Raw genomic sequence first — 13,303 nt, forward strand, 5'->3', positions numbered from 1 at the left:
AAAAGAGGTTGATGATCTAGAACGACTAAGTGTTGATTAAATAATATAGGAGAACAGAGGGAAATAGATTTTGAAGCGCATTTTCGTACCGCTGGATGGACTAGCATACACGTAAATGAGTATGTCAGCTCCCGGGGGACACACCGGTCAAGTGACCCTCCTTTTGCTTCAGAGTTACACCTCTCTCCCTCTTCCCCCCCCCCCCCTTAAAAAATTAAAACGACTGAAATGAAACAAAATCAAACAATTTTGCACATTATACTGTAGTACAATTGCCCTCGTGTACTGGTACTCTTTTTTATATCTATTTGCCGAGCTAAGGGAGTCGAATCTTTTTTCCTTGCGACCCCCCCCCCCCAACACACACACATACGCTTAAGGCAAAACCCGCCAGTGTCACTAATATGTACAGTAACAAAATAAAAAATTTAAACGGACACCAGTACTCCCCTCTGTAGACAAACTTGTCCTGGAATGAAGATCTAATCGAAAATTAAATTCAACTTTCTAGACACGTGTTGTGTGTTCAAGAGGCTCCACGTTCATGATAGCGCATTTTAAGACGAGGGCGTTAATATTATCCTTGACAATGTTCGTACAGACCGGACCAACAGTTATTGTGCTTAAACATTAGAGACCCGAGAAACATCGAGCACACAGAGTAAATTATCCACTGAGATCATTAGCCACTTTTATTCAATTATTTTTATTTGTTTTCTGGGCATTGTTGTTGACGCGCTCAAACAATCTCCCTGTGAGTACGCCGCACAATAACAAATATTGACTATTTGGTCGCGTCAGGATGAGCAAAAGTAATAGATTCAGGCATGCCAACTTGGGTATTTTTCTACGGGAACGAAAGAGCTCGGTGGATTCCGGCGCTAAGGAGGAAGACCCAGAGTTGCAGAAGAAACATCAGGAAATTATCATGAATTTGTTGAAGGATTATGACCAAGAGGAGACGGAGAGAAGATACCGTAGTCACTCCCCATATGAATTTAAGATTGATCCACAGTCATTTAGTATAGACTGGTATGTATACCATGCTAAAGTATTTGTAAATTTTTATCAACGGTTAGAGCAACAGTTAAACCGCCGATGGTGTTGAGAAAATATGTTTAATAGTAATACACGTACAGATTCCATGGCACGTTTAAACTGACGGAAAATGTTTGTTTAAACAACACTAAAAAAAAGAAAAAAGAGAGAAATGCTGTAATGGTTCATAGCTTGTGATGATAACGTACTAGGGAAAATGATTAAGTTGAAAAATTGTCTGCTTTGAAAAGTAAACTGAAAATATATAACTGCTACGTGGACACAATCTAACGAAGAGTGGACCAAACTCAAACTAATTAAATCCAATTAAGATAAAGTTGATCGGATTTGAGCAGGTTATCGATTACGGGTTGCTGTTTTGTTTATTAGTATGTTTATTTGTTTATGGAAATGCTGGTTGCTTAGTAACAACATTAGCAGAGGGGTTGGCGTAAATACGTAAGTATTTGCTATACGTAGGTCCATGTTTGAGTTTTTTTTCCTGTTCAACTGTGCGTCTATATTTCCTATGGACACCATTGAAGCATACCCCTAAATAAATTTAATACATTTTAGTAAGTCGAGTTATTTTATATTCTGCTTATACTTGTATATCAGATTTTTTTATTTATTGTTTTTTCCTTTTAACAACATTTCTTGAGTATTCTCCGCTAATATTACAGTGTTGGAGCCGAGGGAAGCAGGGCTAAGAGGAAGGAAATGTTTTTTGCTCTTCTTACATTTTTCCAACCACGTCAGTTATAACTGCAGAAAGCGGCAACGGCGAGGAGGACAGCCCCTCCACCCCTTTCCAGCAAATTAACTTCTTAATCGCCTTTGAATAATCATAGATTCACGTTTAATTTTCAGAGGCAACAGCAGACAGGTTGTAAAACCTACGATGAATAAATCCATACACTTACTTTTGGAAAATTCTTTTTTTTTTTTTTTCAGTGAGGAACAAGCTCGCAAACATCAACGCCGTATGATCCAGCTGATGGGGAGTGACGTCTTGAGACTTAGGGACAGCGAATATACTGCGGAATTCACGCGGAAGCTAGACATTGAATATAAAGTAAGTATCCCAGGTGGGTTTTGGTGAGGGGTTGGGTGGGGGTGAGGGCGAGGGTGAAGGGACAAGAAGGAGCTGCAATGAAGTTAGTTCTTCTCCCCCACTAACCCAGGTCCAGGATGGATTCACTTTTTTCTACGAGTATTTTTTTTTCCAAAGACATTAGTCAAAAGTGACGAGAAACAGGACCCATAGTGGATCATGTAAAATCGCCCAGGAGAAGGCGTCAACAAAATGAACAGCGGAAGGCAGATACGAGAACTAGAACGCCTTCAGTTTTGGAGGGTGGGGGAGAGGGGGCATATGCACATGTAGACATAACTAATATCCATATAACGACGTTCAACGCAAGCAATTTTTCACATTCTACAACCATTTTAGACCAAATATGTGCCTTCATACAACTCAAAAGATTTTGAATTTATGAATGAAAAAATTAAAATTGAAAAGCAAAAATTGGGCTTCGGTGCTTATATACATGTAGGTAAGCATTTGTGTTTTGCAAGATTATAATATACAGTACGGAGATGGATTGAGTACTGATTGAGTTATTAAGAAATTTGTAGTGTATCATTAACCCGTATTATTTGACATTACAAAAACGTGCATGTATCAATATTGAATGGACACAAAAACCTGCGTGTCACAGGCAATATTCCCCATTCCTATGAAACGCTCAGTGACAAACCGGAGAAATAATACGAACAAAAGCCCCTTGGAAAATGGTTGATTATGTATCCGAAGATCACCTGCCGAATGATTGATTTGGCTGTTTGTAATCTTATCTTTATCGGCACACTAAAACGATGATCACATCAGTTGCCCCGGTAACCAATGAAATATCAATAAACTTCACGCGCGGCTGACATCGTTTATGGGTGGCGATAAAATACCACCCGACGTAGATGTCGTAAAATACAGGTTAAGTGGGTCCATGTCGTGAATAGATGATCTTAGGCCGGAAAGCCATAAATCTAGCCAACATCTTCCGGCTTTTGCAAGCTGATCACGACAATAGTTTTCAATTTATCTTCAGAATGAGCATATGTATGTATTCCTGTTCAATTTGATCAATGGCAATGTGGGAAACCACTAGCAGGAATAATACCACAGGGATTCTTTTGTTTTGATATATACCCGTATATAGACGTACGCGTCTTTTTCGTCACTTAATTATGTCACTCAGAAAAACGTTATATTTGTTTAGTTCAATAACAAGAACCAGATATGAAAACTCCCAGGTAAATTAAGAATCATTTTCACTTATTTACTATTCTTATCTTCCCGGCTGTTTATTTGTTTATTTGTTGCATGGATTAATTGATCGATTACGTGTACACAGGATGCTATTGATTTTACAATTAAGCAATGTAGCTAGCAAGGTAGGACGACAATTGCCAAATGTTTAAGAATGTCTACAAAATGTCTTCCATTGTCTCTCTACCATCCCTCTTTAAGATTTCAACACTTTGTACTTTTATTATGAAATTATATGTATGTAATCGGTGCATCTTTAATGCACACGCCCTATTTCTCTCAATCAACAATATGCTCTGTATAATGAGGAAAGGTCCACTCCAAAATGACGGCTTTCTTGCAGAAAGGCGGAACTTTCGATGGACCCTCACAAAAATTCATATTAATTTTTGCAGATACATAGCAAACTGCAATAGACAAACTACATCTAGAAGCAGCTGTAAACTAGCGATAAATTACTGGCCTCTGAGTAGGTCAACTAAGGGTGCTTTCCCAGAGATTTAGATCGATCTAGTGATTAAGATTTAGATCGACCTAACTCCCTGGGGGTTCACGCTAAATTGCAGTCAGCCGAGCGGGCACCATAGTTAATTACCCCCTTACAGCTTTTAGTAGGCGGGACAGACGCTTAAGCCGGCCAAGCTGACAGTAATCTAGTGAGACTCCCCACAGGGATAGATCGATCTAAAATCTATGGAAATGGGGTGTATGAGACTGTAAATATTTAGGGAGGCAATATTAATGTGTTTCTATAGATTAGAATTCGTTTTATGATGGTTTGAAGAACACGTGCAGGTCTGTCCTTCAATAGTTGGTATTATGGCTGTATAGTTTATAAAATAGTAGATCTGAAGGAATCCTTCCCTTCTTTCACCCTTGTATCATAGCTGTAAGAATAAAGGTTTTATTGACGTTTTAGGAGAAATTAGCTCAAAAGGAACGTGATCTGGCGGAGGGTGAAAGGCAGCGACTGCGTCACCTCATGATGGAGGGGTTGATCGACAGTATCGACATCTATGACAAAGAAGAAAGAAGCAGAAAGAAACAGAGCCAGCAGTGCCCTTGGCGCGCTAGTTCTAAGTCCATAGATAAGAGTGATCATACACATCGAGTACGCTGAGTGGATCTGCGAATTTGCCTTTCGGTTTTTATGTACAGACACAGATGTCTGATGTGTCTGTACATATTGCCATCACCTGCGTCTGTCGTCGCCGTCGCCGTCCCTGTCGCCGTCCCTGTCGCCGTCGCCGTCGCCGTCGCCGTGCACTTTCATCGTTAACACGATAAGTGGAAGACAGTTTTACTTTTTGGCTTTATATTTACAGAGCTGATGAATATTCATAAAACCCAGGTCAAGTTCGAAAATCAGCATGTTTGGGCAATTATTGTAGTATTTATGCTGTGTTTTCACTTTTTAGCATATATGCAACACTGTTAACACATTTCAAGGAAAACCGATAGGCCTGTTGTCATGAAACTCACAGGAGTAATTAATCTTACTAAAACGCAGATCAAGTTCAAAAATCGGCATGATCGGGCCACTATTTTAGTAGTTATGCTGTTTTTTTCACTTTTCAGCATATGTGCAACACTGTTAACACATTTCAAGGAAAACCGATAGACCTGTTGTCATGAAACTCACAGGAGTAATTAATCTTACTAAAATGCAGGTCAAGTTCGAAAATCAGCATAATCGGGCCATTATTTTATAAGTTATGCTGTTTTTAAACATTTCCTCAGATTTAATTCTTAGGCATGTTAACAGTCTCATTATTTAACTAATAAGATTCGTAAAAGTGTTTGTTTGACATTTCCTGCATCTTTACAACATTGTTAGTTGATTATGTAAAAATGATGGTAAACTTGTTATCATGTATTGTATAATAGAGTTTCAAAAATGGAAATAAACTCATACCATTGCAGTTTGTCAGATTCATTCATTCACTATGTTCAGAAACTCAGAATGGAGGAAATTGGACATTAAACACTGTTCTATTGATATTTTTCCCATCTCATCAATTTTCTTAGTTGATCATATATAAATGGAAGTAAATTGTTAATTTTGTTATATGTTAAAAAATTGTTAAAAATGGAAAAAAACACATTTCAGGACAGTGCTGTCTTGTCTACATTTTGGCATTTTCAAGGTGTGACTTTGAAGTTCCTTTGGCCTAAAGACCTTTGCTAGGAACATTTTCTGAATATCCATGATACTAATATTTTATTATTAAAAATTGATGGTAATTATCCTGTTAAACATTATGTAATAGTGCATCAAAATTTGAAGACACCCCTATTTTGGACACTGCTCCCATGATGACCATTTAAGGAAAACCATGTCACTTACTGTTCTCAAACTTACAGGAAGAAACATGGGACTTAATAAAGCTTCAGTGGGCAATGCAGACTATTTGGTAAATTTTTTTGGCAGTTTATCAGTTTTTTGTGAAAATTTAATTTTTCACATATTGGCATTTTCAAGGTGTGACTTAGAACCTCCACGGGCTTGAAGACCCATGCTAGTCACATTTTCCGAAAATCCATGATACATATATTTTATTATGTACAGACACAGATATGTATGTACATATTGCCATCACCTGCGCCTGTCGTCGCCGTCAGCGATCATGTCGCCGTCACTGTTGCCGTGCACTTTCAGAGTTAACACCATAAGTGGAAGACAGTTTTACTTTTTGGCTTTATATTTACAGAGCTGATGAGTATTCATAAAACGCAGGTCAAGTTCGAAAATAAGCATGATCGGGCCATTATTGTAGAAGTTATGCTTTCTTTTTACTTTTCAGCATATATGCAACATCGTTAACACATTTCAATAAAAACCGATAGGCCTGTTGTCATGAAACTCATAGGGGTAATCAATCTTACTAAAACGCAGGTCAAGTTCGAAAATCGGCATGATCGGGCCACTATTTTAGTAGTTATGCTGTTTTTTTCACTTTTCAGCATATGTGCAACACTGATAACACATTTCAAGGAAAACCGATAGACCTGTTGTCATGAAACTCACAGGAGTAATCAATCTTACTAAAACGTAGGTCAAGTTCGAAAATCAGCATAATCGGGCCATTATTTTATAAGTTATGCTGTTTTTAAACATTTCCTCAGATTCAATTCTTAGGCATGTTAACAGTCTCATTATTTAACTAATAAGATTCGTAAAAGTGTTTGTTTGACATTTCCTGCATCTTTACAACATTGTTAGTTGATTATGTAAAAATGATGGTAAACTTGTTATCATGTATTGTATAATAGTGTTTCACAAATGGAAATAAACTCATATCATTGCAGTTTGTCAGATTCATTCATTCACTATGTTCAGAAACTCAGAATGGAGGAAATTGGACATTAAACACTGTTCTATTGATATTTTTCCCATCTCATCAATTATCTTAGTTGATCATATATAAATGGTAGTAAATTGTTAATTTTGTTATATGTTAAAAAATTGTTAAAAATGGAAAAAAACACATTTCAGGACAGTGCTGTCTTGTCTACATTTTGGCATTTTCAAGGTGTGACTTTGAAGTTCCTTTGGCCTAAAGACCTTTGCTAGGAACATTTTCTGAATATCCATGATACTAATATTTTATTATTAAAAATTGATGGTAATTATCCTGTTAAACATTATGTAATAGTGCATCAAAATTTGAGGACACCCCTATTTTGGACACTGCTCCCATGATGACCATTTAAGGAAAACCATGTCACTTACTGTTCTCAAACTTACAGGAAGAAACATGGGACTTAAATAAAGCTTCAGTGGGCAATGCAGACTATTTGGTAAATTTTTTTGGCAGTTAATCAGTTTTTTGTGAAAATTTAATTTTTCACATATTGGCATTTTCAAGGTGTGACTTAGAACCTCCACGAGCTTGAAGACCCATGCTAATCACATTTTCTGAAAATCCACGATACGGATCTTTTATTATTAAAAACTGATGGTCATTATGCTGTTAAGCATTATGTAATATTGCATTAAAATAGAAGAAAACACAATTTTGGGTGCTGCTGCCATGATGACCATTATGGGAAAACCATGTTACTTATGATTGTCAAACTTTCAAAAAAGAAACAAAGGACTAAAATGCAGCCTGAGTTGGAAAAGCAGTCTAATTGGCTTCTTTTTCTGGAAGTTAAACATTTTAGTGAAATATTCATTTTTATCATGTTGGCATATTCATTGTGGGACTCGAAGCTCCCATGGACATGAAGCCAAATGGTAATCAAATTTTCTACATGTCCATGCTATTTATAGTCAATAATCAAAAATTGGTGATAATTATTCTGTAATTTATTATGTAATGTTACATCAAAATTGACAAAAATCTTTTTCCACTGCTACTACAAACATTATGAAAAGAAAACTATGTTACTTATTATTATTTTCAACTTACAAGTATGATTTGTAGGATTGGCATGCAGTTCAAATTAGAAAGCCAGCTCAAATGGGTTATCATTTATTATTGAATTTAAGCAGTTTTATGTGAAATTTTCATTTTTCTCATTCTGGCATTTTCAAAGTGTGAACTTAAACTCCCATGGGCCTGAAGCCTTACGCTTGTTACACATTTCACTTACATTGGTATTACCTGTTGAGCATAATTAAAATTTGATGTTGAATTTGCAGTTAAGCATAATGTACCTTTGCATCAGAATTGACAGTAGCCTGTTTTGTGCATTGTTATTGTCTGCTTTTTGTCTGTACATTTGACAGCTTTGCTGCCTTGTTTGTTTTGTTTTGTCACTTCTGTATTAATGCAGCTTTTAAAGGGCGAAGAGCAAACCTGTTATAAAAGATTATGTGATGTTGGCTAATACTGCATGTTGAATGCTGATAACCATCAAAAATATAAAAAAAGAAGATTTGCTGTCTAATTATTGTAGACCTAATCGTAAACGACTACGAATAAAAGCCATTTTTATTCTACGTTTGTTTAAGGGGCATTCTCGGAGATCGGATAAGACCTCCACGACTTTAACTACCAATCCTGTAAGTATAGCTTTCGTTTTACGGGGTGCATCCACCCGTTTCAAAGAACTGGAATAACGGATTGTACGCGTCTTCTCTACAACAATCTTGATGCTTTCACCAGACGTGTATTTCACATACAGTGGCGATTCAATATGGTACAATGATTTATTACTTTGTGCATCTTGACTCAGTGTGTTCTTGTACGTGTGTGTGTTAGTGTGTATGTGTGAGTTTGTGTGACACACACACACACACACACACAAAAGAATGCGTACATTTTGCTCTGTAGCTACATACCATAGCTACATAGTTTACATAGATAAAATAGAAGTTTCTGTGTCTCTTTCGTTATAAATTAGTATCTTTTGTAGGCGCGCACACCACAATCACCCAGGCATGTGCAAGTCCCGGAGACGCCGGAGACCATGGTCCAGTGGAATCGATTAAAAGAGGGTCAAACTGAGGTTAGCGGGTACCTTTTGTGAACGCCCATGCTCACCTTTTTTAAAAGGGGCATCTTACAAAGTTAGTGATTATGTGCCATACATGCATGTGGTCAATTTGAATTTTTGATCAATGTAAACAGTTTTTGAAGTAGTTCTTGAATAAATGATATATATCTTAAACTAAAAGTTAAAAGTTATCTTTATTTATTTTAGTTGCAGGAAAAAACTGAAGTGCGGAAAGAATTAATAAGTAACCACAATAGTGAGGTAAGACCAACATTTAGCTTAACGCTGTCTGCTTTTCAAAATTAACTCATGCGCTAGGTATGTAAGTACAGCGAAACTAGTGCAAATGTACAAATTATTCCATCGATCCCAGATGTGTCATTTAAGAATCTACCTCCCCATGCGCGGAAGACGTCGAGATTAACGAAGGAGTCGGAACTTGACAAAACCAAGGTAGGCTTAGAATCTAATCTACTGTTCTGTTATCTTCAAGGCAGGTTCTCCAATTGGAGAGGGGAGGAAGACGTGACAGCTTCAGCACTACTTGTACATCCCTTTAGATAAGCCCCCTTTACACTAGGCGGCATCCTTCCTGCGTCCAGTATTAAGGCCCCGTTTGAGAATAAAAAATCTTACTTTATGTGCCGACAACTGACTGATCATTGAGCATTCATTCTGCAACCAAAACGATGCTTGTGCATTCTTTCTACGACAACAGTTTTAATGGTCGCACAAAGGACGCAGGAACGACGCGTCCAGTGTAAAAGGGGTTACCCGTGATGTATTCAAAATATCTTGCAAAATATACTAGAATTCATCATTGTAATTGTTTAATTGTTTCTTTCCTAGGATGACGACACATCTCATAAATCAGACACGCCAAATGATGTTGTTGATTTTGACGGCGAACCAACAGACAAGGCTAGCTGTACAGAATGAAAATACGGAAAATGTAAGCGATCGTTGAAACCGGCAATTAAAAACAAAGACGAGTCCAGGACGGTTTATGTATATCGGAAGGATTTCATCATGGAATTCCCCTCTTGCATCTTCGCAATAATCTACACTGCATCCTGAATTATTTAATGCAGTCTTATAATTCGACAGGTTCTTATCTAGTGAATTAGCTTCTCTTAAATCTATTAAACGATGTGTTTGAAAGCTGGTTCCCAAAAGGTTAACTGAAACCGCATGAATATAGTATGACTGTGAACGTCTTATTTCATCTTTAGAACAAAACAATAGCTACTAGTAGTCTGTTAGATGAAAACTAGGAAACACTTGTGAATCTGTTGACAAAACGTGACGAGAGAGAGAAGGGGAAGGTAAAGCAATAAAATGAGTGGAATTTACGTTCCACTGTTTGGAACGTATGTTGTATCCTACACACTAGGCCCTATATGTCTTTAGACGAAAGGACCAGATGGTACCTTATTGGATTTTTTTAAATTATATTTCATTACGATGTTTATGCATGCGTAAGAATTCAGAATAAATCACATCTTTGTTTCACCATCATTTTCTCTTAAAAGCGTGTTAATACCTCTCCATACTACTTTGCGTCGTATTTAGACCCACATCATTTCAGTTGGAAAATGCCGTAACAAATAAAATTGATTAAAAATGCTACTTCCGTTGATGCATGAAAAAGAACGACATGGAGGAATTTCCTTTACATCGGCGCAATATTCTCGAAAATGACAAAGCTTAGCTTTATTGTGAAGTTCACCAATATATTTTGACGATTATAGATGGAACTGATATTTCACATGATATTTCACATGATATTTCACATGAGATTTTAAAACAGTTGATTCCAACATCGATGGACAGTCAGAACTGTCTTTCAATTCTAGAGGGCGTTGAAAACGCATGTTACCCAACCAATAACTCAGACACTGTAACTCCTTCGCTGCACTTCCGGTTCCAAAAGGTCAATTTTCCAATTCCTGAAACTTCTTCGGATTTGCAACAAAGATATGCCTCAGAAGCATAGGTACTCAGTTCCTGGCCGCAATCGCTTCCGGGATTAAAGAAAACCACGACACGTTTACCCGGTGGGTCAATGTCATGGTTGTAAGTCTCGCACATAACTTGTCCCATGGTTTTATTAACGTTCTTACCGGCACTGTTTTCCACTAGGAGCTCGGTGTCGAACCCCAGGTTGTCGCCGATGATGATCTTAGACAGGCGTTCGCAGTCAGCGGGGCAGTTTCGTAGAACCCTCAAGCATGTCAGCAAGTCGTCGGTGTCAACAATAGCGCGACGGCGCGTGTTGTAGAAGTCGGGGTACTTGTCAGTTATAACGTAAGCGGCACTTTCATTTCCGTATATGTCAGTGGCCCACAAGGTCTTGTGCCCGTAGATGAGGGTTGGGAGATCGAATAGAATAGAGCCTAAAGTTGTGCCCGTGGTCTCCGCTCTAAGTCTGCATTGGCATCTAGTTAAAAGGAAACATTAAATGTTTTTGGGAAATATACAGTATTATGCGGAGTGTTCATAGGTTTCTTACTAAAAATGAATAAATAAATAAAATTAAAATAGCTATTCGTTTCTAATTTCAGAATAGTTCGCCTTGTAGGGAAGTTGTTTAGATAAAATTTTTGGAAAATATAATATTTAGTCCCTATTTAGACAAGTCGAAGTGCCACTTTTTGCAAATTGTCCAACTTCTTCTAGTATACTGTCGATATGAAAAGAAAAAAAAGCACCCCAGGGCAATGGTTTCTGTGCAAATGCTATTGACAGCAGCCGTTTCTGTAGCCCCTGCGGTGTCAATTTTGGAAGTGGTTGTTGGTGATTGTGTGGCGCCAAAGCCAAGCAGATTCAGGGAGAGAGAGAATATGCGGCTGTAGTCTATAATAACAGGTATCAGATTGTGGGGTTAAAAATAAATAGCATACCTTTATTGCATGCAAACGTGGCGTTTCTAGGGCATCCCATGGTACCCCCAACAACTACGACGGTGGTACAACAGGTAAATGGCAACTGCACTACCTTACGTATACATTTATGGGTAGAAATAAATTTGAGTTGTGCGAAAAAGGGTGCTGTCATACAAATTTTGTAAAATATTAGTACAAACCTTCTTGTTTGAGTATTCATAGGCGTTTCATCTACAAAAAATAAAATGATTGTAAACTGGATAACATGTAAATGATTCAGCTACAATGATCAAGGGACACAATAAAAATTATATCAAAAAATAACATTTCTGCGGGATTCTTTACCATTACGGCCTTACCACACAGTCTCAGCAGGAAAATGTATCTGGTACAACGCAGATATAAGCTGTGTATTGGGATGCTCAGTAGATAAAGTAATATCATCCATATGGTTTACACGTTTTGTTTTGAATCACTTGAAAGATTTCAAGCATTTTACACAGTGCAGCCTTCTTTGTGGTCTTAAAAAAGGAGCAACATAGATACAGTCATACCTTTGCATACCATACCATCGCCCTCGAAACCCTTGTTACATACGCACTGGTATGAGCCAGGTGTGTTGATACATGTAGCGTTTTGGGAACAAGGGTTGCCTTTACATTCATTTGCATCTTGATCTGGAGGGTTAAGATGACAGAAAAGAAAATGTTACTATTATTTATTAAAAATAATCGCACAGATGCCTGCACGCATTCGCATACAATGTTTTATTTTGTACCAAAAAGATGAAATGCTGCTGAAGACATCTGACCGAAATTGACGTCGAAAGTGTGTATTAGGGACCGTTCACAATGAGTTTTGTCGACCTAGCTTTACCCACTATTTTCACAGGGACTCTCAATTAATGCAATCAGACTAACAGACTAACACGCCGCCTGGCGTTGAGTAGATGATATGGAAGCTGGTGATTATACGAGTATGTTGGAAATAAGAGGAGGTGTTTTAGTCTGTTTATCTGACTGCATTCAACGAGACTTCCCATGAAGCTAGTGCGCATTAGCTAGGTCGACTAGCTTTAGTGTACATGTAAACGGCCCCTTAGCTACCACCAAAAGGTAAGTGTTCTTACCACAGGTCAACTTGTCGTCGCCAAGTTCCAACCCAGAAGGACAAATGCAGATGGCACCATTATCGCTTTCATTACAATAATGGCTGCAGCCGCCATTGTTGATGTTGCAAGTAGAAACTGTAATAAAAAGGTTTATGCTTCATCCTTGCTTGCTTACACAGCAGTGGAAGTTCAATGAATCTGCTCTTAACCTGAGTAGTTGTGAAATATTTTGCCTGGTTCCTTCTGACATATTCCACATTAAATTGACAACCCCCATAATTTTCATTCACTTCAAACTAGCATATATAGGATAATTTTGCAATTTACAAAACACATAAAGAAAAGTAAAAATTAAACATCAGGCTTTCTTAACTGGCACCAAACACGGATAAATGTCATTATCATTTGCGTTACTCACTACATGTGTTGTTGTCTCGTCCTAAAATCAAACTTGCAGGGCATTTGCAGGTTACGTCACCTTGGCCATCGTCTGTA

The 13,303-nt window shown here is 37.6% G+C and overlaps 1 protein-coding gene across 1 annotated transcript; it reads left to right on the plus strand.

The window, feature by feature from the left end:
* The first annotated feature begins 441 nt into the window (after positions 1–441).
* Positions 442–10,330, plus strand: LOC106163205 (uncharacterized). Its single transcript, XM_087009579.1, has 7 exons — positions 442–1,032; positions 1,993–2,113; positions 4,287–4,478; positions 8,328–8,378; positions 8,732–8,824; positions 9,020–9,073; positions 9,662–10,330. The coding sequence occupies exons 1-7, from the start codon at positions 803–805 to the stop codon at positions 9,749–9,751; spliced, it is 831 nt and encodes a 276-aa protein (XP_086865705.1). The 5' UTR covers positions 442–802; the 3' UTR covers positions 9,752–10,330.
* Positions 10,331–13,303: the final 2,973 nt, after the last annotated feature.

This window comes from Lingula anatina, chromosome 3 (assembly GCF_051362555.1).
Source record: "Lingula anatina isolate TDL-2025a chromosome 3, LinAna3.0, whole genome shotgun sequence".
Classification (NCBI taxonomy): Eukaryota; Metazoa; Brachiopoda; class Lingulata; order Lingulida; family Lingulidae; genus Lingula; species Lingula anatina.